At 39.2% G+C, this 23,456-nt stretch overlaps 1 protein-coding gene across 1 annotated transcript; it reads left to right on the top strand.

The window, feature by feature from the left end:
- The first annotated feature begins 267 nt into the window (after positions 1 to 267).
- On the top strand, positions 268 to 17,250 carry LOC130930317 (cathepsin Z). The gene is made up of 6 exons (XM_057858190.1): positions 268 to 427; positions 2,682 to 2,845; positions 2,917 to 3,096; positions 14,474 to 14,624; positions 14,693 to 14,858; positions 15,040 to 17,250. Exons 1-6 carry the CDS (start codon positions 285 to 287, stop codon positions 15,154 to 15,156), a joined length of 921 nt encoding a protein of 306 aa, XP_057714173.1. The 5' UTR covers positions 268 to 284; the 3' UTR covers positions 15,157 to 17,250.
- Positions 17,251 to 23,456: the final 6,206 nt, after the last annotated feature.

The raw sequence follows: 23,456 nt of genomic DNA, 5'->3' as shown, positions 1-23,456 counted from the left end.
TGTAATGTAATTTGAATCAGGAACCAAGTCTGTCAAACTAAAGTTTACCGCTGAGGCTGCAAATTTACTAATTGGCACAGATGCTTCACAGTGGCCTAGCATTTAAAACGTGCAGTCAACAAACGCTATGCAAAAAGTTGTTAGTATAAAACCAAAAAGGTTTACTTGATTATTTTCGATAACAGTATTTTAACTGTCTTACGTCATAATTTGTTGTTGTCATGCTTCGGTTGCCCGCTAGAGCACGCTCGTGTACTTGCAAGTGACGAAACCGAGATTTCAAGATGGCGCCCTCCTTGGATACACTTCGATGTTGTTGTTATTGTTATTTTTTGTTGTCGTTTCTAGTATTTAAATGCGTTGCTGCTCAATTTCTAAATGAACCATGTTTCAAAGCCATCAATGACAGCTGGCCACAATTTTTACGGTGAGTTATTTGACCGTTCTGTTGCTCTTTATTTCGTTGTTTTGCGGCTTTATTAAGGGTTTCCCCCCTACGTTTTCAAAAACCTGTTGGACGATATTTCACACTAGCGAAACAAGAATCAGTAACTACTTTTTTTTTTTTTTTTTTTCATGTTATGTTGTTTAACTGATTATTTTATTTTTATTATTTCATTCGTATAAATAACTACACAATAAATACATCTGTTGTTCCTATATTCTCAGGTGGTGCTGGACTGTACCACGCACATGAACAAAAGAATATGAAAGACAAATATAAAAGAAAAAAAATAATTGTAAAAATACAAATATATTCACCGAATTAGATCACAGCTATTATAAAGAGTGAAACAAACACTGTATTAAGGCTGCAGCTATCGATTGTTTTAGTGAACGCTTAATCTATCATCTTGTTTGAATAATCGAGTAATCGGATTTCAAACTTCTATTGCATTGCAGAATAAATTTTAGGAGATGTATAACAAAGGCTTGCTGAGATTGCACTTTCAAAACAGCATTGATGCAATACAAAATACAATTCCAATCCTGAGTGTTTTCCAACTATGAATTGCACTTTCATTTAAGAATTAGGCTCGAGCGTTTACGTCACAGCAACACGGGATCATGCGAGATTTGCGACAACGCAGCCATATTGGAAGCACGTCTGCATCACGGGACATTTAAACTTAACGGCAAATACAGTTCAACTACGAGTGCCAAAGATGGAAAAAAGTAAGGAAAACTTGCCAGTTCGATACAGAGACAAACTTGTTACCACGGCGAAGGACAGATATGTGAGCAAACTTTAAGGATGTGAACAATGTTGACCCTTACGAGCAAGCCGAACACAAATGGAATAAAGATGTCAACAACTTTCCACCACTACGCGAAATGGACCTCATGCTGTATTTAGTGTTTGGTGTGAGTTACTACACTCATCAGCAATTCCGAAACTACAAATCGCTACAAAGCTACGAACAGTTTTGCTGCGGATCGGTGCAGGACCTGCACATTATGACCGTCGCAAACGGCAACACCATCGTTCTTGTAAAGGTAGGCATTTTCAATGTTATGAACATTTGAATTTGTGCTGTGCTAAGCTGTGATAGTTAAGTGACAAATCAATGCTGTGTTTTAGAAAACAGATTTGTTGCAGACAATGTAGCCTGTGTACAAATTCTTTGCCACTATCTCACGGCAACATGTTACAGCTTTTTCATTTAGAAACGACGGGAATTATGTCTAATGAAGACAATGCACATGTATGCATGCTAGTTGTTTAGCTGTAGCTATAGCTAACAACAGGCCGACTTAAAAGGAATAAAGATACTGAAAATTTGCATTGACAAACGAAATTAACTTGCCAGAGTGGAAGTGCATAGAGCAAACTCTGTGTGTAACTGGAGAATCAAACGTTATGCCCTTCCTTCTGATCGAGGCCACCCATGCCATTCTTCAACGTTTGGTAAGTTCAGATATGAGCTTTCCCTCGCATTTTCTCCATGTAGGGATCCGGAAGAAACTCAAAGGGGTTCCTTCGAGCTGTACATTCTCCTTTCTATTCGATCGGTTGTTGCAATTCTTTACCGAACATAATTTCCGATCATTTTTAAAGAGCGACCTGAGTCAAAATGCCTCACTGTTTATGTTTCCCGGAGTTCTGACACCGAACTTCCTGCTTCCAATATGGCGATAGGGGCTGAAACCTCGCGAGTGCCACATCATACGCTCGAGCCTAATACCTGAGCTTAGCCTCAAACGGTATAAATAAATAAATGAGGATCTAAGTACAACAAAAGAACAATTGGCTAACTTGCATAGCAAAAATTCTCTAGCATAAATGCTTTAAAATGCTAAAAAAAAAAAAAAAAAATTTCATTGCTCTTAACAAATCGTTCAAACACATTTTCCCACAAAAAAAATACCAAATGTACCTATAAACTAAATTGCGTATGCATAAAAAACATATTTGCGCAAACAAAAACTTACCTTATGTTGGTCTTAACAGCGAGCAGCTGGATTCAGCTTTGTTAAAATAGTTTTGTCATATTCACTGTTGCTACTAGAGGGCAGTCTTTCTTTCGAAACAAACCACTACAGCGCCACTCTAATAAAGCAATCCTCGAAGCAGAAAAATTTTATTGGAAACATTTTTCTAATATAATTACCTCAGTTAACCTATTAATCATTGTGGCACTACACTGTATAATACATTTATAATCCATTTTGTATTTCAGGACACGCCCTCGACCTCATGAGTACATAAAGGCGTCCGAGCTCCCGCGGTCATGGGACTGGAGGAACGTAGATGGGCAGAATTACGTGAGCGTCACCAGGAACCAGCACATCCCGCAGTACTGTGGCTCCTGCTGGGCTATGGGAGCCACCAGTGCTCTTGCCGGTAACCGTGGTGGCGATGAGGCGGAGACGTGAGGAGACAGCCACACTGACATTTTATCCTTTTTGCTTTAGACCGCATCAATATCAAGCGTAAGGGTGCGTGGCCCTTAGCGTACCTGTCTGTCCAGAACGTCATTGACTGCGGACGAGCGGGGTCGTGCTTCGGCGGCGATGACCTGGGGGTCTACGCCTACGCGCATCAGAAGGGCATCCCGGATGAGACCTGTAATAACTACCAAGCCAAAAACCAAAGTACGACACACGTCACTCACTCATTAGGAGCCCATTATTTTACATGCTCACTTGTTGTTACCTAGAATTTCGCATATCAAATTTCATGGACCGCCGGAGCCGTGCCAATCGAACAGCCAGACCCGCGCTGGCACAGCTCCAACGACCCGGGCCGGTGGGAGCCCGGCAATCCGGCCAGAAGGGCAAACTCCGCACGTTCACCTTAGTCTTAACCCTTTGTACTGGAGAAGAGTAAGAGAAAGAAGGCTCAACCAAAACAAGTAGGGGTGCACGATATCCTTTTTTTGAAACCGATATCGATAACTTCCTGCTCCTCAAAGCCGATACTGATATCGATAACCGAAGATAAATATATAATTTTTTAATTTTATAACCTGAGTTTTTACACACCTGGAGGTTAAAAAAAAAAGTGGTGGTTTCAACATAGATTTGCCTTTGATCTCACCAGATTTTTCATGACATGAACAAAACAGTTCGTTTCACTTTTGCACTGCCCGACAGCCAGCTAAGAATGAATGCACTTCCATAAACCTCAAGGCTTGGTCTTTTCTTGCTTTTATGGGAAGACACTCATCTTAATATTGTGAAAGTACAACAGAAAAATACACATATTCAATACTCAATATACACCTAACTGCACAATACACTTATATACACAATTATTATATGTATAGCATAGCACACTAGCTTGAGCTACTAAAGCAATGGCTGACTTCTATAACACAACAACTTATGAAGTTCTGTGATATGACCCTTCACCACTAGGCCTGTCGCGATAACAAATTTTAGTGTGCGATAATTTATCTCATAAATTATTGCGATATGCGATATTATTGCGCCCCCCCCCCAATATTTTTTAAACCAATTTACAATAACACAGTTACAATACAGTATATATTAATAGATCAAGTACACCCATTTAAACGCGATAAGAAATCACAACTAAAAACAATAGACCATGCCTCTTAAGTAAAAGACAACAATATTAATACCGCACAGAAACAGAATAAATAAAATGTGTTTTTCAAGAAAAAAAAAATACAATTGCAGTTCATAACTTAAGCATTTAGGCAAATGAAAACAAGGCGATAAATCGCAGCGGAAAAATTACCGCCTTTATTTTTATTTATCGTGCCATAAATGGAATGATTGCATATTGCGACAGGGTAATTCATCACAGAAGTAAGCATATATTGCACATCCATATGTTATAGTAAACTTAAGATACTTACAGACATATATTTCCGAGGCGGAAACGTAACAGAAAGCATTCACGATTGTCAATGCTACCGCTAGACACCGTAATGTGTAAGTGAATGAACCAAACTATTGTAACAAAAAATAGATGCAGCGAATTATTCTGACCAGCAGGTGGCAGCAATGCCCCGCAAATGGTCAACTGATTTCCCATACTAGTGTGTGAACTGCAAAGCAAGCCCAGTACATATTATCTGTCCTATTAATAATGTTATTGCATTTATCGGAATGACGTCATAATTCCTATTATCGGACCGATATTTACCGGACCAATAATTATCGTGCACCAGTAAAAACAAGTTCACAATTTATTCAGGTCGACAGCATTCAAAATGGCAAGGCGAAACAGACACAGACTCAGGCGAGAAGGCAAACTCGTTCCAAGGTCACCATATCAGAAGTCAGCAAAAGGTTCCCGAGAAAATGACAACGATTAGTTAACCATGCAGTCTTTTGAAGGCTCTCGCGGGGCGGGCAGTGGGCAGGAAGAAAGGTGTGTTTGGGATTATTGTCTGTTTGTGGATTGGACAGGAGGATTAGGGAGTTACTGTTGTCAGGGCAACAAAGATTGTGGATTTTGCCACCTCAGTGTCAAAGGGGCTCTTGGAGTCTTATCAGTTGGATATCGGGCATTCTCCGGTGTTCCCTGTGTTGAGACAGAGCGTCCCGCCAATTGTTCTGGACTGTCCGGGAGAACTGATTGCGAGAGTTGGTGCATCAGTCTTGCTCAGTCAGTTGTATGACGACATGCGCTGGGCTTCCGTTTTCCTTAAACCATGGCATAAGTAGGGATGGGAATCGAAATCCGATTCCAATTCGGAACCGGTTCCGAGTGTTTCGAGGCCTCGACATCACAATGAAAAAGCCTTAACGATCCCTTTAACGATTCCTAAAGACGCGTATTGCGTCGTGACGTGTCTTGTTGTCCAGACGCATCAAACTAGCATGGCGCCAAGAACCACTCGCTCCAAAGTTTGACTACACTTCACCAGGAAAGAGTGTGAAAATGAAAGGTTACGACGGGTAAGCACGAGCATTGCAGCCATAAACATAACAATGACAGCACGTAGGTTCAAACGCTCGAAAGTGTGTCTTCACTTCACGAGGAAAAATTACAACAAAGCGACTTGCAGTCATTGCAAGGTGGAGGTAACTGCATCGGGAGGGAATACGACTGCGCTGTCCTCACAGAGAGGCTAAAGCTCAGTTCTGGCTATACAGCTAGCTAAACTCCCAAATGACGATGTAGAAGACGTTGGTATAATTTGCTGACTTTATTCAACCATCACTTGAAGAGTGAAACTAAGAATAGAAATGAAACAAATCAATTTCGTCCCCAATAACAAACAGGTTTGCATCAACGTAAATCAGCGATGATTAGCTGCTAATAACAGTATGATTAGCATTCGTTCGCTAGCATTAGCACATCGTTCAAACCACTACACAACTGGATTTAAGTGTCCGATCGCGAGTGGAAACACAACAACAACAACACAAAAGATGATACATACAGGCGTTGCCTCTGTAGATATTAACATTAACAAAGAACGTAGGCTCGTAGAAGTGTTTCCCTCTCTCACTTCGCTCGCTCACTCGCTTGGATGCGGCATTTCTTCGGGTGCCCAAACTGCGGCCCGCGGCCCAAATACGGCCCGCCTCCACATTTGGGCCGGCCATTTTGAATTTTTTTTTTTCCTCAATCGTGTTATTTATTGCCTGGCCTTTTTCCTTGAAGAATTCAGAGAGGGTTATTTGGTTATTATCTATTTAATTAATAGTGTTTTTATGATTAATTATTATTATTATATTATTTTTTTTATTTTATTTACTTTCATTCCATGAAGAATCCAGAAAAGGGTTATTTGATTGTGGCTTTCTGAAAAACAATAATTTTTTACATTTATGCACTTCTGCAATCGTCACACTTTTTCTGTTACAAACTGACCCCGGCCCCTCATCAGAGAAGGGAAAAGTTATGTGGCCCTCACAGGAAAAAGTTTTGGGACCCCTGCTTTACCACATATTGCCAAAGGCATAACAACAACCTATCTGCCAATATATACCAATATTTTTTATTTCTATTTGATAAATGTTTCAGTAAAATGTTACACATTCTTGTGTATTTGCCACTTATTGCCACAGTTAACATTGAGGCTTTGGGCCTCTTTTGATTTCGTTGTGAGTTTGTAAGGTTGTGAGTTCTGATTAAACAAACTCAATGCCAATCAAAACGTTTGTTCTTTTTCCCCAAATTAGAATCGATAAGAGAATCGATAAAGAATCAAATCGTTAAGCAATATCGATAATGGAATCGGAATCGTAAAAATCCTATCAATTCCCATCCCTAGGCATAAGTGCTATTTATTTTATATTGGGTGTGTTACAGACAGTTAGACGGTGCCTACAAGAAATGGTATTATCCCCTTCAACAGCTATAAGATGTCCAAACCAATTGCTGTCAATGGCAGTTCATGAGTTTAACAAAGTAAAACAAAACATGGAAAACAGAATCATTTGAAAAATTGTTGTTCGGCTGAACATTTATAGTGGAGTTATTAGTGTAAATGTATTTCAATACCAATGCTTCAATGACATGCAGTAATAAACAAGAAAATGTGCTGGTGCAGACCAATTGGATCACTCAAACTGCATCAGCCTCAAACTTGGAAGTTATCATCATCTTCGCTCCGTTTCCCGACTTCTAGAGATAGACCAGAACCTTCCTTCGTGATTTCCTGTTACAGGTTTGCTTGATGCCTTGGTCAAATTTTTGGGAAAAACGGCTATTAAAATCCATGCCATTTTTTGTGAATCAATGAAAATGGGTAGCCCAATAAGAATTTAGAAATGAAGCCACAATCTAGCCCAGTCTATCTCAAAGGCCAATGACAAAAATAAGAATTGGGAAGTGATCATGGGCAAACTGCATGTACACACTGGATTCTTTCCAATTGAATAGCTTAACCTTGTTGGTTTATAATAAAAGAGCCTAATTTATGAAGAGAAATTAGAAGCTAAAACCCAGCAGAGGGTTGTGTCAGCAAACAAATCTAATATACAAAAACATGAAAAGACAGAATTAAAAAACAACTAACAATCATTAGTGTTTGTAAAATTAATCATAGGCCCCTATTCACTCATGCAGCAGCACCCCCTGCCGACGGATTTCAGTCACTATCACGTTTGCTTGTGCTCAGTGCACCCGGTACAAGTGCATTTTGGTTGCATATGAGACTCCAGTTCCTTTCACAGATGTTTATTGGTCATCAATACACGGTAGAATTAAAGTTCAGACATACAAAATAAGGAAACACATCTATACTAAACATTGTAAAACGTTAGCACTGTTACATTGAAGGTAATGGAAAAAAACAATGTACTAAGCACAAGTTCAGACCTACAAAATAAAGAAACACATCTATACTAAACATTGTAAAACGTTAGCACTGTTACATTGAAGGTAATGGAAAAAAACAATGTAGTAAGCACTTTAGCCTGCTATAAAACATTGGCAGTCTTCTCCAAAACGCAAACTTTTACGGTTAAGAGGTAACACTTCAAACATGAAAACTCATTGGTTTACAGCATTTGCAAAGGATGCAAAAAGAAAAAAGGGTATGGCATGGCGTTGCAAAATGGAGTGATAGCCTTCCTTATTTAAAATTAGGGGTGCACGATAATATCCATTTTTTTAAACCGATATCGATAACTTCCTGCTCCTCAAGGCCGATACCCATATGATAACCGATAATATATATATTTTTTTTTTCAAAGTATTTTCACCTGAGTTTTTGAACACCTGTAGGTCAAAAATATTAGTCGTGGATTCAGCATAGATTTGCCTTTGTCCTAACCAGAATTTTCATGATGACATGAACATTATTATAAAGAACAAAACAAAGATAAGAACAGTTTTGACTTCAAATAAAGTGCCCAGATTAATTTTTTCAAATACCGTATTGGCCCGAATATAAGACGGCCCTGATTATAAGATGACCTCCTCTTTTTCAAGACTCAAGTTTGAAAAAAGACTTTTTAAACACCAAATTAATTTTTATATAGACAATAATTACAGTACATCTGAAACAAATGATTTTAACAATATGTTTGAGACAAAAAGCATGTTATTTTGCCTCATTCAAATCTTAATATCTGAACATTTAAATATGTAAACCAGAGGTTGCGCTAGACTTTTTCGTTGTCTGTCATTTTGACTGACAGTGTCATAAAAATCCGGTCATAATCTATTTTTACCCGTCACTTACATTTTTAAAATGATAATAATGACATATTCAATAGTATTTAGTTTTCATTCATTTTTAATTAATATTCCGTCCGAACAAGCTTAACAAGAGGCAAACAGACAGCGGAGTGCACCAATCAGCGACGGGCAGACGTGCTGTTAGCAAAGCGACGAGGGCAGGACGAGGGACTTGCGCGCGGAAGTTAACATACGAGGAGAACGGAGTTTATTCAACATGGCTAGCGCGAGACAGACTGTTGTCAATGACTCGTGTCGATGTGTTTTAGCTCATTTAAAACTGAATTTACCGCGGATTGGAACATATTCTCGGCTCTCCCGTCGCCATCCGTGTTGATGTAGAGACGACTTTCGGCGCGCAAGAGTGACGTTGCTCGTGAAGAACACGTCACGCAAATAAACAAATCTGATTTGTCGATTGATTTTGTACCTGCTCGAGAGGCTGTGTCCCTGACTTTTCTCTCAGTGTTTGAAAAATACAGGGAGAACAGTCTGGCCGTGCCAGGCAAACACTCAGTTGCCTTGACATTTTTCCGAGTAAGGCCAACGACGTCATGCATCAAGAGAGACAATAGCTAATTAATATGCTCACTCGCCACCCTGTGGTCTGGGGTGTGAATTGCAACCTGTCAAAATGACGGATGGACTTCAGTTTTTTCCGTCACCGTTTTAAAAAACCGGTCAACGACGGAAAATATTCGGTTAACGCGACCCCTGATGTAAACTAAAGTGCAATTACATTCGTAAATGAATGGATTCTGGTTTTTGAAATGTAAATAAACCAATCTATTGTGACAAAACAACAAAATTGCAATAACTGCATTAACCATCAAAGTGAAGTCTAACTGTAACTGTAGTCTTGAACAGTGTTGGGCACGTTACTTTACTCACTACTTCATCCAAAAAGTAATTGAGTTAGTAACTGAATTACTCTATAGTAAAAGTAACTAGTTACCAGGGAAAGTAACTATTTCCGTTACTTTAAAAAGAACTTGTTGTATGTCAAAGAATTTGAAATTTTCTGAGTAGTATTCGAGTCAGTGGAATAGAGAAGAACAGACAGGTAGTTAACTTGTTAGGTGCTTCAGTAGATTTGAATTGCTTACCACAGATGTCGACAAAAGCTTTGCCCCTGGACATAAATTACACATTACATGCAGGTTCTTTCCTTTAATTTCGACAAACTTGAAATAGTGTCTATATCTCCACCTCGTAAAGGACAATTTTTCTTCTGAATGCTCTGCCATCCCGACCCTGTGCATCTGTTTTGCGTGCGTGTGTTTGCCGCACGCGCCGTTCCGGTTTGATTGTGAAATCACCGGCTCTGATTGGCTTACGACGACACATGACTCTAACCCTCAGCCAATCACAATCACTTCCATCGCATCTCTCGAGGGAATGCATTCAGGTAGGCTTGTTTCCCGACAATTCACGTCACCTTCAAAGCGTCTGCCGTCCTCAAGATGGAAGCAGCATTATTGCTGGCTGACAGTGGGAGATGGGAACGAGGCTAGCATCAAGTGTAGCAAACACCGAAACATTACCAAACTTTGGAAAGCATTGTCTAATTGAATGAGCAGGGACAAACAGCTTGGAGTCAGAAGTTCGTGTGCTATTCTCGAACCTGAACGCACCCCAAGTCTTGGATGACAAATCAACAGAGCAGAGAGTCGAGAGTTCTTCAATTTATTCAGAGTAAGTAACGCACCGCTTTTGACCGTCAGTAACGGTAACGGCGTTGTAACGGCGGAAAAAGCAATTAGTTAGATTACCCCGTTACTGAAAAAATAACGCCGTTACGTACCGGCGTTATTTATAACGGCGTTACTCCCAACACTGGTCTTGAAACAAATCTGAATAAGAAAAACATTGCAATGAAATAATGCAAACTGGTTAAACTTGAGAGTAGCTAAAATCTATCATGACAGAACATCGTTTCAATGATATCTGGCGCCATCTAGCGTCGTGAATGGGTATAACGTCTAGACCGTGAATATAAGACGATCCCCACTTTTTCAGTCTTATTTCAATGCAAAAAAACACTGTCTTATATTCGGGCCAATACGGTAAATATAATTTGAATCACTCACAATCAATCAGTTCATTTCATTGAGTAATGTTCAGGGGCTGTCGTTGGGCAACAAAGACTTTCAACTCCCTCCACAGATTTTCTACGGGTTGAGATCTGGAGACTGGCGAGGCCACTCCAGGATCTTGAAATGCTTCTTACGAAGCCACTCCTTTGTTGCCCTGGCTGTGTGTTTGGGATCATTGTCATGCTGAAAGACCCAGCCACGTCTCATCTTCAATGCCCTTGCTTATGGAAGGAGATTTTCACTCAAAATCTCTCATGGCCCCATTCAGTCTTTCCTTTACACAGATCAGTCGTCTTGGTCCCTTTGCAGAAAAACAGCCCCAAAGCATGATGTTTCCACCCCCATGCTTCACAGTGGGTATGGTGTTCTTCGGATGCAATTCAGGATTCTTTCTCCTCCAAACACGAGAACCTTTGTTTGTACCAAAAAGTTCTATTTTGGTTTCATCTGACCATAACACATTCTTCCAGCCCTCTTCTGGATCATCCAAATGCTCTCTACCAAACCGCAGATGGGCCTGGACGTGTAGTGGCTTCAGCAGGGGGACACCTCTGGCAGTGCAGGAATTGAGTCCCTGGCGGCGCTCGCTGATAGTAGCCTTTGTTACTGTGGTCCCAGCTCTCTGTAGGTTATTCAATAGGTCCCCCTGTGTGGTTCTGGGATTTTTGCTCACCTTTCTTGTTATCATTTTGACGCCACGGGGTGAGATCTTGCATGGAGCCCCAGATCGAGGGAGATTATCAGTGGTCTTGTATGTCTTCCATTTTCTAATAATTGCTCCCACAGTTGATTTCTTTACACCAAGCGTTTTACCTATTGCAGATTCAGTCTTCCCAGCCTGGTGCAGGTCTACAATTTTGTCTCTGGTGTCCTTCGACAGCTCTTTGGTCTTGGCCATAGTGGAGTTTGGAGTGTGACTGACGGAAGTTGTGGACAGGTGTCTTTTATACTGATAATGAGTTAAAACAGGTGCCATTAATACAGGTAACGAGTGAGGCCTCGTTAGCCCTCGTTAGACCTTGTTAGAAGAAGTTAGACCTCTTTGACAGCCAGAAACCTTGCTTGTTTGTAGGTGACCAAATACTTATTTTCCACTGTAATTTCGAAATAGATTCTTTAAAAATCAAACAATGTGATTGTCTGTTGTTGTTTTTTTTCACATTCTGTCTCTCATGGTTGAGGTTTACCCATGTTGACAGTTACAGGCCTCTCTAATCTTTTCAAGTAGAAGAACTTGCACAATTGGTGGTTGACTAAATACTTATTTGCCCCACTGTATATACGGTATTCTAAATATCTTAGGACAAAATACAGTTAATACCAGTGACGTGCGGTCAGGGGAGGCAGGTGAGGCTCTCACCTGTCATCATGACAAAAAAATAATTATAGCATCAAATTTATATGAATATTTGTCCATTGCTCTTTATGTATGACTCATTTCAAACATTTTTTATGGTCAAAATCGCTGAATTTGCCTATTTCCTGTTCAAATAAAGAAATGAAACAAGAGGTGCGGCAGCAACGAGTAAAGCCTCACCTCTGATTGCGCAATCCATAACAAACTGGGTTGATACATGGAATTGGAGCGTGCTGGTTGCCGTACATCTGCATGTCGCCATTATAATGTTACCAGATACGTTTATTTGACCTGATTTTCCACATTCTGGCTAATGTCTTTATCCCTTAAAGTTTAATGTTTGTTAGCGACATATTTAGTTTTGCTGATGGGACATAAAACCGCAGTGAAAAGGCACATGCTGCGGCAGATAGTACTCTGCCGCACTGCAAGGGGGCGTACTTGAAACTGGACTTTCCGTTAAATGTGGACGCGGTTAACACAACACAGGAGCTAGAAGGTTTGCTTCAAACTACGGGACAGAAGATAACTCGCGCTTTTCAAACGGACTGGTACATCCGAAAAGACTGGCTATGTGGCTGTCCTTCGAAAAATCGCCTTTGCTGCTTTCCCTGCCTTTTCTTCTCAACTTGTGCCAATGTCTGGACTAACACGAGATATTGTGACATTAAAAAACTACGACGAAGCCTCAGCAAACATGAGAGCTCGACCACTCACATTCAAAGCCTGATTGCTTTAAAAACTTTTGGAAGCTCAAGGATCGATTTGGCTTTGACGAACAGCGGAAGCTCAACGGTAGCATCCTCAATGCTAAGGTAAATAAAAGAGTTTGAAAGATCTCATTAATGCAACCTCCATCCTAGCTAAACAGGAGTTAACATTTCGTGGTAACGATGAGCGTGTAAGCTCTTCTAAACGTGGCATATATGTAGAACGATTACATGGTTTTGCTGAGAAAGATGAAAGGTTAGCTAGACTTTTGGACACATCCACTGTGTTTTCTGGCTTGTCAAATAGAACACAGAACGATCTAATTGAAGCAATCCTCTCCATGGAGGCGGAGAGATTTTTTCTTTTTTTAAAGTAAAGGAAAATAAGGAGGACTTTTACAAAAAGGGCGTAGGTTTGCATAAGGACGGTAGGGACATAACACTACCAACTTTTCAGGATGCTAAAATTGTCCCCACCAACTTTTAAGCAACCTTACCTTTTTTGCATGATATAATGTTCAGTTATATAGAGAATTTAGATCTTTCAATAGTTCCATATGTTGTAAGGATAGAATTGACCCTACCATTATTAAGTGAATTATTTTCATTATGTTTATGTTTGCTAATAAAAACCAGACATTTATTCAGGAAGTTTTCAAAATGTTTCTTTAGTATTTTTTGAAAACAAAGATTTGAATCGAATAGTGTATCATCTGAACCAATGCATGTAAAAGTTATTATCAGAAGATAAGGATTTATTTTGCATTGATCATTTTGCCTATTAATTAATTAGGTTCATATACATGAGAAATGTGGCCCTTTGCCCCCTGCATCCAATCTGTTTGGTCTAATTAATGTCCCGTCCCCAGCAAAAAGTGTACCTACATGCAGGTTATGGTGTTATATCGTCCCTACGAATGTTGATACCAAACCTATGCCCTTCCAAAGTAATGCCGGTTTTTGTGGTGAAGGACAGGCGCAAGAGCACAAACAGTTTTCATTTCAATCTTATTTAAAAAAAAAAAAAAAAGAGCTTAGACCAAGAAAAATACAATAAAATATTTAAACACTAAATTTTGGCCTTAAATAAAATATTCTTTGTTTTTCTTTTCACACTTTTTGTTTAGCAATCTGTAATAAATTGATTAAAGTATCAGAATTAAAAGTTTTAAAAACAACTGAATATTTCACTAAAGGTCAGAATTGAATTCTGTGGCTTTGTACACCACTCTTTACTCTCATTTATGTTGCATGAATTATAGAATTGCGACGACCAACACATTGAGGGTGTGGGGCAAATGCATGTTATTTTCTTACTTTTACGTATCGATAATATGTACCGTGTGTGCGTGTTTTGTGAAGAATGCTGATGAGATATGAAATAACCAGTAGCCAATTGAATAAGCTACCGTTTTTGGTTTATATATTTGGAAATCTGACACTAAAGGAGTCAGTGCCTCACCAACCATGAACCTCACCGCACGTCACTGGTTAATACACTGGCTGACGTTTCAGTCATTATTTTTTGTCCTTGCCACACAAGTCAAAAAAAGGCTTCTAAAGTTGGAATTCCGGCAAAACCAGAAATCCAGCAAGACTCAAATATATGATGCCACGCCTGCACTATGCAAATATTTGCAATACACCTGCCTTTTTATTTGACATATTTTCTGTCTTTATTTCTTCCCTTTGTCAGGGTGCGAGCAGTTTAACCAGTGCGGCTCGTGTGCCTCCGCGGACTCATGCGACATAGTGAGGAACTACACGGCATGGAAAGTGGACGACTACGGCAGAGTTTCCGGGAGAGACCATATGAAAGCGGAGATTTACGTCAACGGGCCCATTAGGTCGTTTACCGCTAAAAGCCAGTAGAGGGAGACAAAGAGCTAAAAACATGCTTTCTTTTTCCTTCCAGCTGTTCTCTGATGGCCACCAAAGGCCTGGAGGAGTACTCGGGGGGCATCTTTCACGAGTTTCACGTACTTTCACTGCCCAATCACATCGTGTCCGTGGCCGGCTGGGGCGTGGCGGAGGACGGCAAGGAATTCTGGATCGTTAGGAACTCCTGGGGAGAGTTTTGGGTCAGTTTCCTGCACACAAAATGGCCAGTCAAGACATTTTTTTTCACACGCCTATTGAATTCTTGCAGAGAGGAATAATTCATTAACTGGCTATGACGGCAATAGACGTCCAATCCATTTGAACTGGAACATATTAATGTTCTCTGTTAGTCCTTTAAAATTCCTGTTTGTTGTTTTTCAGGGCGAACACGGCTGGGCCCGAATTGTTACCAGCGCCTTTAAAGGCGGCGAAGGCAACTGGTTTAACTTGGGGATTGAGAAGCGTTGTGCATATGGAGATCCTATTGTTACTTCCTAGATTTTTTTGTTGTTGTTGTGTAAAGTAGATAAATTAGGTTTTTATCCAATGACTTGTGTTTTCTGAGCTGAGCCTTGGGTACAAAGGCAATTTTCTGGCATGCTGGAGCAGAATTCATTTTTTGTTCTTGTTGTTGTTGTTGTTGTTGGGGGAATGATTTGCTATAGAGGAGCAGGAGAAACAAAATTGGGTTCAACAATCAAATGTGTTTCAGTATTTCATTTTTTATTTGTTTTCATACAGTGAGGAAATTGCAATCATAGATGCATTTCTACTTATAGAGACATAATCTAAAACCAAATCCGGAACTCACATTACATGATTTTTCAATGATTATTTATAATTTACTGGGGTTCATAAGTATTTGTACACCTGACAATCAGCAATAATTGTCTAAAGAATTCTAGAGTCTACCTTAAAAAAAGTCCACCTTTACCCCATGAGTAACCAATCAACCCACCCCACTCGTTTGAGCTCATTATTGTCACCAGTGCACCCCACAGTCAATCATAATCCAAATGCTACCATGGGCAAGACCAGAAAGTTTTCGAAAGACACCGGAGAAAAAAATTGTTGAGCTCCACAAAGCTGGAAAAGGTTATGGGACAATTGGAAAGCAGCTTGGTGAGAAATCAACAGTTGAAGCAATTGTTAGAAAATGGAAAAGGCTAAACGTGACTGATAATCTGCCTCGGACTGGGGCTCCATGTAAAATCTCTCCTCGTGGGGCATCACTCATGACGAGAAAAGTGAGGGCTCAACCTAGAACTACCTGGCAGGAGCTGGTCAATGACCTGAGGAGAGCTGGATGCACATTTTCAAAGGCTACCGTCAATAAAACACTATGGTGCAATGGTTTAAAATCATGGATTGCTCAGAAGGTTTCCCTGTTGAAGCCAGTACATATGAAGGCCCGTCTGAAGTTTACCAGAGACCATCTGAATGATGCAGAAGGGTCATGGGAGAGACTCATGTGGTCAGATGAGACCAAAGTAGAACTTTTTGTTGCAAACTTTACTCGTCGTATGTTGAGGGAAAAGAAGGATGAGTACAATCCCAAGAACACCATCCCCACTGTGAAGTAGGGGGGAGCAAACCTCTTGTTTTGGGACTGTTTTTCAGCAAAGGAGACAGGACGACTGTACTGTGGAAAGCAGAGGATGAATGGTGAAATGTGTCGTCAGATTTTTAGCCACAACCTCCTTCCCTCAGTCAGCGACTTGCATATGAGTCGTGGCTGGATCAACATGATAATGATCCGAAACACACAGCCAAGCTGACCATGGAGAGGCTGCGTCAAAAACATATCAAGGTTCTAGAGTGGCCTAGCCAGTCTCCAGACCTCAGTCCAATAGAAAATCTTTGGATGGAGCTAAAACTTGGTGTTTCTCAACGACAGCCCTGAAACCTAGCAGATCTAGGGAATATTTGTGTGGCGGAATGGGCCAAAATCCCTGATTCCATATGTGAAAACCTGGTGAAGAACTACAGAAAGCGTCTGACCTCCTTAATTGCAAACAAAGGCTTCTGCAGTAAATATTAGCACTGATTTTCTCAGGGGTACAAATACTTACGAACCCCAGTAAATTACGAATAAATTATTGAAAAATTATACAATGTGAGATCGAGATTTTTTGGGGGGGGATTATGTTTCTATAAGTGAAAATATATTTATGATTGCTCCTCACTGTAATTATATCCTAATTTATTTTCAATTCAAGATTTTTTTATTGCCATTTTTATTTAGTGAATGAAGTTTAAGACTGCATATCCATAGCTGTCAAAATATGCCAATCTATTTGCTTTCTATTCCTCTTGTGCTTATCTCCATTGCTGATTTCAGTTATATTATTAGCAGTAGTAGTATTTGTTTTATTTTTTATTTATATTCTAGTCCTGATTTAATGCGATTTTTATGTATAATTTTATTTCCTATTTTGATTGTCTTTGTTTTTACATTCTATTGATTTTAATGTGATTTTTATGATCTTCATGTGATGTAAAGCACTTTGAATTGCCTTGTGTTGAATTGTGCTTTATAAATAAATTTGCCTTGCCTTAGTTCATTTTCATTCCACGCTTTTATGCATGAATAATGATTTTAAAAAATAAATAAATTTAAAAATAAAAAACCTTACAGTGCACTCATCTAACTCATCAGCTGTCACTGATGGCGATAGGCGGAGATTGAGGGCCCAAGTGTCCACTTTTGAATGGCTGACCACTGTAGTAACAACTGTCTCCGAAAGGGTTAATTCCACATTCATTTAATGATTACAACATTAATTAATATTGTAGCTGTTGCTTTGAAACAATTGTATTTTCTATGTATAGATCCACTTTGTAAGGAAGTTATTTGTACGAGTTATAAAAGGAAGTTCCTCAAAAGTACAATTAGAAACGCAGAGAGAACAAGCGGAAAAGAACTGCAAAAATAAAGGAAGCAAAATACGCAAGAATATTTGAGCAGAAGGCACACACGGTATGTCAGTGAATGTTGCAATTTCTTTTTTGTTATTTACTTCTAGAAATATTGTAAGTTCTTTATTACCACTGTACCACATTTTTTAAAGAGTAGCATTACTTCAAACTCAAGTAAAAATAAAAAAATTTGTCACCCAAATATGTGCAGGTAAAACAATTGTATGCTATTTTTCCCAGCATGTCATCTATATGAACTGGCATTATTATCTTGGACTATAACCTATTACATGAGCAAAAAAATATGCAAAAATCATTGAAATCCGACTAGAAAAATCGACAGACATGAAACCGTCCATAGAGTACGAATGCCACTTAGTGGAGAAAATATTTCCTACCATGAAATGAAAACAATCATATCTCCAGTTTTCCGTGGTCAATCGGTGCCAAATAAAAACTGGGAGAGTGGTAAAACTACTTCTAGAAGTACATACAGTATTTCCATTTTTGAATAAATAATTTGCTGTAAAAACTGTATATGTGTCCAATTCAACTTTCAATTTTAATGTAAATACATTGGTGGTGCAAAAGTGTGTGGTAAACCACAGAGCTGGTTTGTGCAGCACATTGAGCCACTTGAAAGACTGCTTTTGTCTCATTCCCTCACACGCACATGCACAGCAATGTTGTGTTGCGAGTACATGACACTGAACATCTGGAAGCAGTGGGGCCTCCGCCCACATTTTTGCTTTTTAACCTCTTTCGAGCTCACAATGTCTCCAACACATCTCCCCCCAAAAATGACATTTTAACCCAATGAAGATGATAGACATCGATAGTAAGAGAGATTTTTAACCCTTTTGTTGGGGACCAGAACCCGCCGTGATACATGAAAAACCGCGAAGTAGCGTTCCCCCCCCCCCCAAAAAAAATTTTTTTTTTTAAATGTGTGTTCAATCTATCTATTCGGATTTAGCATTGGAAAGAGATACAGGGGGGGCAAATAAGTATTTAGTCAACCACTAATTGTGCAAGTTCTCCCACTTGAAAATATTAGAGAGGCCTGTAATTGTCAACATGGGTAAACCTCAACCATGAGAGACAATGTGGGGGAAAAAACAGAAAATCACATTGTTTGATTTTTAAAGAATTTATTTGCAAATCATGGTGGAAAATAAGTATTTGGTCAATACCAAAAGTTCATCTCAATACTTTGTTATGTACCCTTTGTTGGCAATAACGGGGGCCAAACGTTTTCTGTAACTCTTCACAAGCTTTTCACACACTATTGCTGGTATTTTGGCCCATTCCTCCATGCAGATCTCTTCTGGAGCAGTGATGTTTTGAGGCTGTCGTTGGGCAACACGGACTTTCAACTCCCTCCACAGAATTTCTATGGGGTTGAGATCTGGAGACTGGCTAGGCCACTCCAGGACCTTGAAATGCTTCTTACGAAGCCACTCCCTTGTTGCCCTGGCTATGTGTTTGGGATAATTGTCATGCTGAAAGACCTAGCCACATCTCATATTCAATGCCCTTGCTGATGGAAGGAGATTTTCACTCAAAATCTCGATACATGGCTCCATTCATTCTTTCCTTTACACAGATCAGTCGTCCTGGTCCCTTTGCAGAAAAACAGCCCCAAAGCATGATGTTTCCACCCCCATGCTTCACAGTGTGCATGGTGTTCTGCGGATGCAATTCAGTATTCTTTCTCCTCCAAACACGAGAACCTGTGTTTCTACCAAAAAGTTCTATTTTGGTTTCATCTGACCATAAAACATTCTCCCAGTCCTCTTCTGGATCATCCAAATGCTCTCTAGCGCACCGCAGACGGGCTTGGACGTGTACTGGCTTGAGCAGGGGGACACGTCTGGCAGTTCAGGATTTGAGTCCCTGGCGGCGCATTGTGTTACTGATAATAGCCTTTGTTACTGTGGTCCCAGCTCTCTGTAGGTCATTCAATAGGTCCCCCCGTGTGGTTTTGGGATTTTTGCTCACCGTTCTTGTTATCATTTTGATGCCACGGGATGAGATCTTGCATGGAGCCCCAGATTGAGGGAGATTATCAGTGGTCTTGTATGTCTTCCATTTTCTAATAATTGCTCCCACAGTTGATTTCTTTACACCAAGTGAAGAGTGAAGAGTTACAGAAAACGTTTGGCCTCCGTTATTGCCAACAAAGGGTACATAACAAAGTAATGAGATGAACTTTTGGTATTGACCAAATACTTATTTTCCACCATAATTTGCAAATAATTTTTTAAAATATCAAACAATGTGATCTTCTGTTTTTTTTCCCACATTCTGTCTCTAATGGTAAATGGTAAATGGTGGTTGAGTTTTACCCATGTTGAAAATTACAGGCCTCTCTAATCTTTTCAAGTAGGAGAACTTGCACAATTGGTGGTTAACTTGCCCCACTGTACATATAAGACGCTTTTTTATTTGACTTTTCCCCCCCAAAGTACGAACGTATAATTAAAAATATACATACAGTATATATACATATATATATATACACACACATATATATATATATATATATATATATATATATACAGCATGTATATTTTAATAAATGTTTTTAAGCACCTCAAATGTAATAATTATAAGTATGTTAAACATGTTACTGTCCTACTGAATTATTTTTAAACAAGAATAAAGTATAAAAATGCTTGTCTTTATTAAATGCTTCATTGAGTGAGTCCACTCAAATCTGCTCCATCTCCTCATACAATGAGTTGCCACAGCAACTGTTTAACAAGTTAAATAATGATTTACGCATGCGACACTTTGATGCTGAGGCTTCCAGGGACTTCTCAAGACGTGTATCACTCATCGTTAACTTTAATAAGCAGTTCCAGTGCATTATCTGAACAAGAAATGGCAGCGAGAGGGAGGAAGGGAGGGAGCGAGGTAGAGAGATGGAGACTAGGGTGATCTGGGACAGCACGTCTGTATTTAAAGAAAAATTTTTTTTTTTTTTTTGTTAATTGAAAGAAAATCCACAATGGACTGAAGGCGCAAAGTTTGAAGAGGGAAGTAGCGAGGGATCACTGTAAAATTATACTTTATACACTGCTGGCCAAAGGTATTGGCACCCTTGCATTCTGTCAGATAATGCTCAATTTCTCCCAGAAAATTATTGTAATTACAAATGCTTTGGTGGTAATATTTCCTTTTTATTTTGCTTGCAATGAAACAACACAAAAAAGAATGGGAAAAAGAAATTAAACCACTATCATTTTACACAAAACTCAAAAAATGGGCTGGACAAAAGTACTGGCGACCCCTTTGAAAAATTATGTGATGCTTCTCTAATTTGTGTAATTAACAGCACCTGTTACTTACCTGTGGCACATAACAGGTGGTGGCAATAACTAAATCACGCTTGCAGCCAGTTAAAATGGATTAAAGATGACTCAACCTCTGTCCTGCGTCCTTGTGTGTACCACATTGAGAATGTAGAAAAGAAAAAAGACCAAAGAAGTGTCTGAGGACTTGAGAAGCAAAATTGTGAGGAGGCATGGGCAATCTCAAGGCTACAAGTCCATCTCCAAAGACCTGAATGTTCCTGTGTCTAATGTGCGCAGTGTCATCAATAAGTGGACAGCCCATGGCACTGTGGCTAACCTCCCTAGATGTGGACGGAAAAGAAAAACTGACGAGAGATTTCAACCAAATATTGCGCGGATGGTGGATAAAAAACCTCGACTAACATCCAAACAAGTTCAAGTTGTCCTGCAGTCCGAGGGTACAACAGTGTCAACCCGTACTATCTGTCGGCGTCTGAATGAAAGGGACTCTATGGTAGAATACCCAGGAAGACCCCACTTCTGACCCAGAGACATAAAAAAGCCAGGCTAGAGTTAGACAAAAGTTACTTGAGAAAGCCAAAAATGTTTTGGAAGAATGTTTTCTGGTCAGATGAGATAAAAGTAGAGCTTTTTGGGAAAAGGCATCAACATAGAGTTTACAGGGGGGAAAATAAGGCCTTCAAAGAAAAGAACACGGTCTCCACTGTCAAACATGGCTGATGTTTTGGGGTTGCTTTGCTGCCTCTGGCACTGGACTGCTTGACCATGTGCATGACATTATGAAGTCTGAAGACTACCAACACATTTTGCAGCATAATGTAGGGCCATAGTAGTCATAACATATAGTTTTGAAGTCTATGGTAGGCCAGCAGGACAATGACCCAAAACACACTAGAAAATGGTTTGAAAGAAAGCACTGGAGACTTTCAAAGTGGCCAGCAATAAGTCAAGACCTGAATCCCATAGATCACCTGTGGAGAGATCTGAAAATGGCAGTTTGAAGAAGGCACCCTTAAAATCTCAAAGACCTGGAGCAGTTTGCCAAAAAAAGAACAGTGTAAAATTCCAGCACAGCATTGTAAGAAACTCACTGATGGATACCAGAATCGGTTGTTCGCATTTATTTTGTCTAAAGGTTGTGCTACCAATTATTATGCTCAGGGTGTCCATACTTTTGTCTGGCCCATTTTTGGAGTTTTGTGTAATATGATAATGATTTAATACTTTTTTTTTTCATTCTCTTTTGTTTATGTTCATTGCAAGCATAATAATTGATATTACTACTACTAAGATATTACTACCAAAGCATTTGTAATTGCAATTGCTTTACGGGAGAAATTGAGCATTACCTGATAGAATTGCTTGGGTACCAATACTTTTGGCCAACAGTGTATATTATATATGGCGGAAAACACTCAGGTGACTTGAAGTTCCGCTCAGAGACCCCCAATTTGACCACATTTCAAAATTGTCCTATATGCATGTGTGATACATCATTGGAAATCTTAAATCTCAATTTTCTGGGGGAAGAAAAATTTTGAACAGGAGGGCATTTAAAAAAAAAAAAAAAAAACGTTTTTTAAAAAGCAAAACCCTATCTGGAGGTGAGAGCACCCGAGAGTAGAATTACAGATGCCATGACTTTAACGAGATACAGTATTATCGCGTACTTACCTTGTTTGGCTCCAAAAACTCCATGTAGCATGTATCACTGAGTGTCAAGACACAGCTGTGTATGGCCACAGCCGTATTTTTGGGGGATTTTATGGGTGAAACATGGTAATATAACAAGGGTCGCGATGCAGAAATCGCAGATATCAAGGAGTGGTTGAGATTGTCTTTTTCATATATTTACCCTTTTAAATGTTTTTTTTTTTTTTTTTTCAATTTTCTTTGTTTGGATCGATTATTTATCATCTAACATATCGGAGAAAATGTGACAGTAACAAAAAAATATACAATTGAGCGATAGTTGTGAGGTAAATATCCGTGACTTTTTTACAGACGCCATTTTTTTCATTGTGACATAATTTGTTTAAAAGTTTAAAATATGTGAGTGAATAATTTTTTAAAGTCGATTTTTTTTTTTCAAACGAAATATGAGACATCAATTAATGATTATAAGCTAAAAACGAGAGACATTTTGAATAATAAATATAATTAATTACCTTCGTTTTATGGCTGGGTTGAAACAAAAGCGAATGCGCGACGTCTGTAAACGGGGGTTTTCAGGGTAAAACAGACAAATTAAAAATAGTTCGGGGGCTTAATGCGCCATGAATCTGCTATGGCAGCATATAGACATATTGTTCTATCAAACACAACAGTTGTTTTGGCTTAAAATACAGCAGTACTTCTTTAGTTAGTTTCTTAGTTTCTTTTAAAACTGCTTTTTCAGTCTTGTCTGTTTTCCGCCATATAAAAAAGGACATGTTATGCAGAGGTGTACTAATAATAATAATAATAATAATAAATAGACAAGTGGCGGCAGAGAGTTTCCTGGAGGGGGTTTCACAGAAAACAATTGCGAAGCACTGATTTATCGTAAAACTAACCAAA

Source organism: Corythoichthys intestinalis, chromosome 14 (assembly GCF_030265065.1).
Source record: "Corythoichthys intestinalis isolate RoL2023-P3 chromosome 14, ASM3026506v1, whole genome shotgun sequence".
NCBI lineage: Eukaryota > Metazoa > Chordata > Actinopteri > Syngnathiformes > Syngnathidae > Corythoichthys > Corythoichthys intestinalis.
This window is presented reverse-complemented; position numbering and strand designations above follow the sequence as displayed.

What these genes read in the sequence shown, in the direction of transcription:
- LOC130930317 (XM_057858190.1), top strand. Translation starts at nt 285, where the DNA reads ATGGCGCCCTCCTTGGATACACTTCGATGTTGTTGTTATTGTTATTTT. An exon ending in TACGTCAACGGGCCCATTAG is followed by an intron (nt 14,625 to 14,692) that starts GTCGTTTACCGC and finishes TTTTCCTTCCAG; the next exon opens with CTGTTCTCTGATGGCCACCA. An exon ending in ACTCCTGGGGAGAGTTTTGG is followed by an intron (nt 14,859 to 15,039) that starts GTCAGTTTCCTG and finishes GTTGTTTTTCAG; the next exon opens with GGCGAACACGGCTGGGCCCG.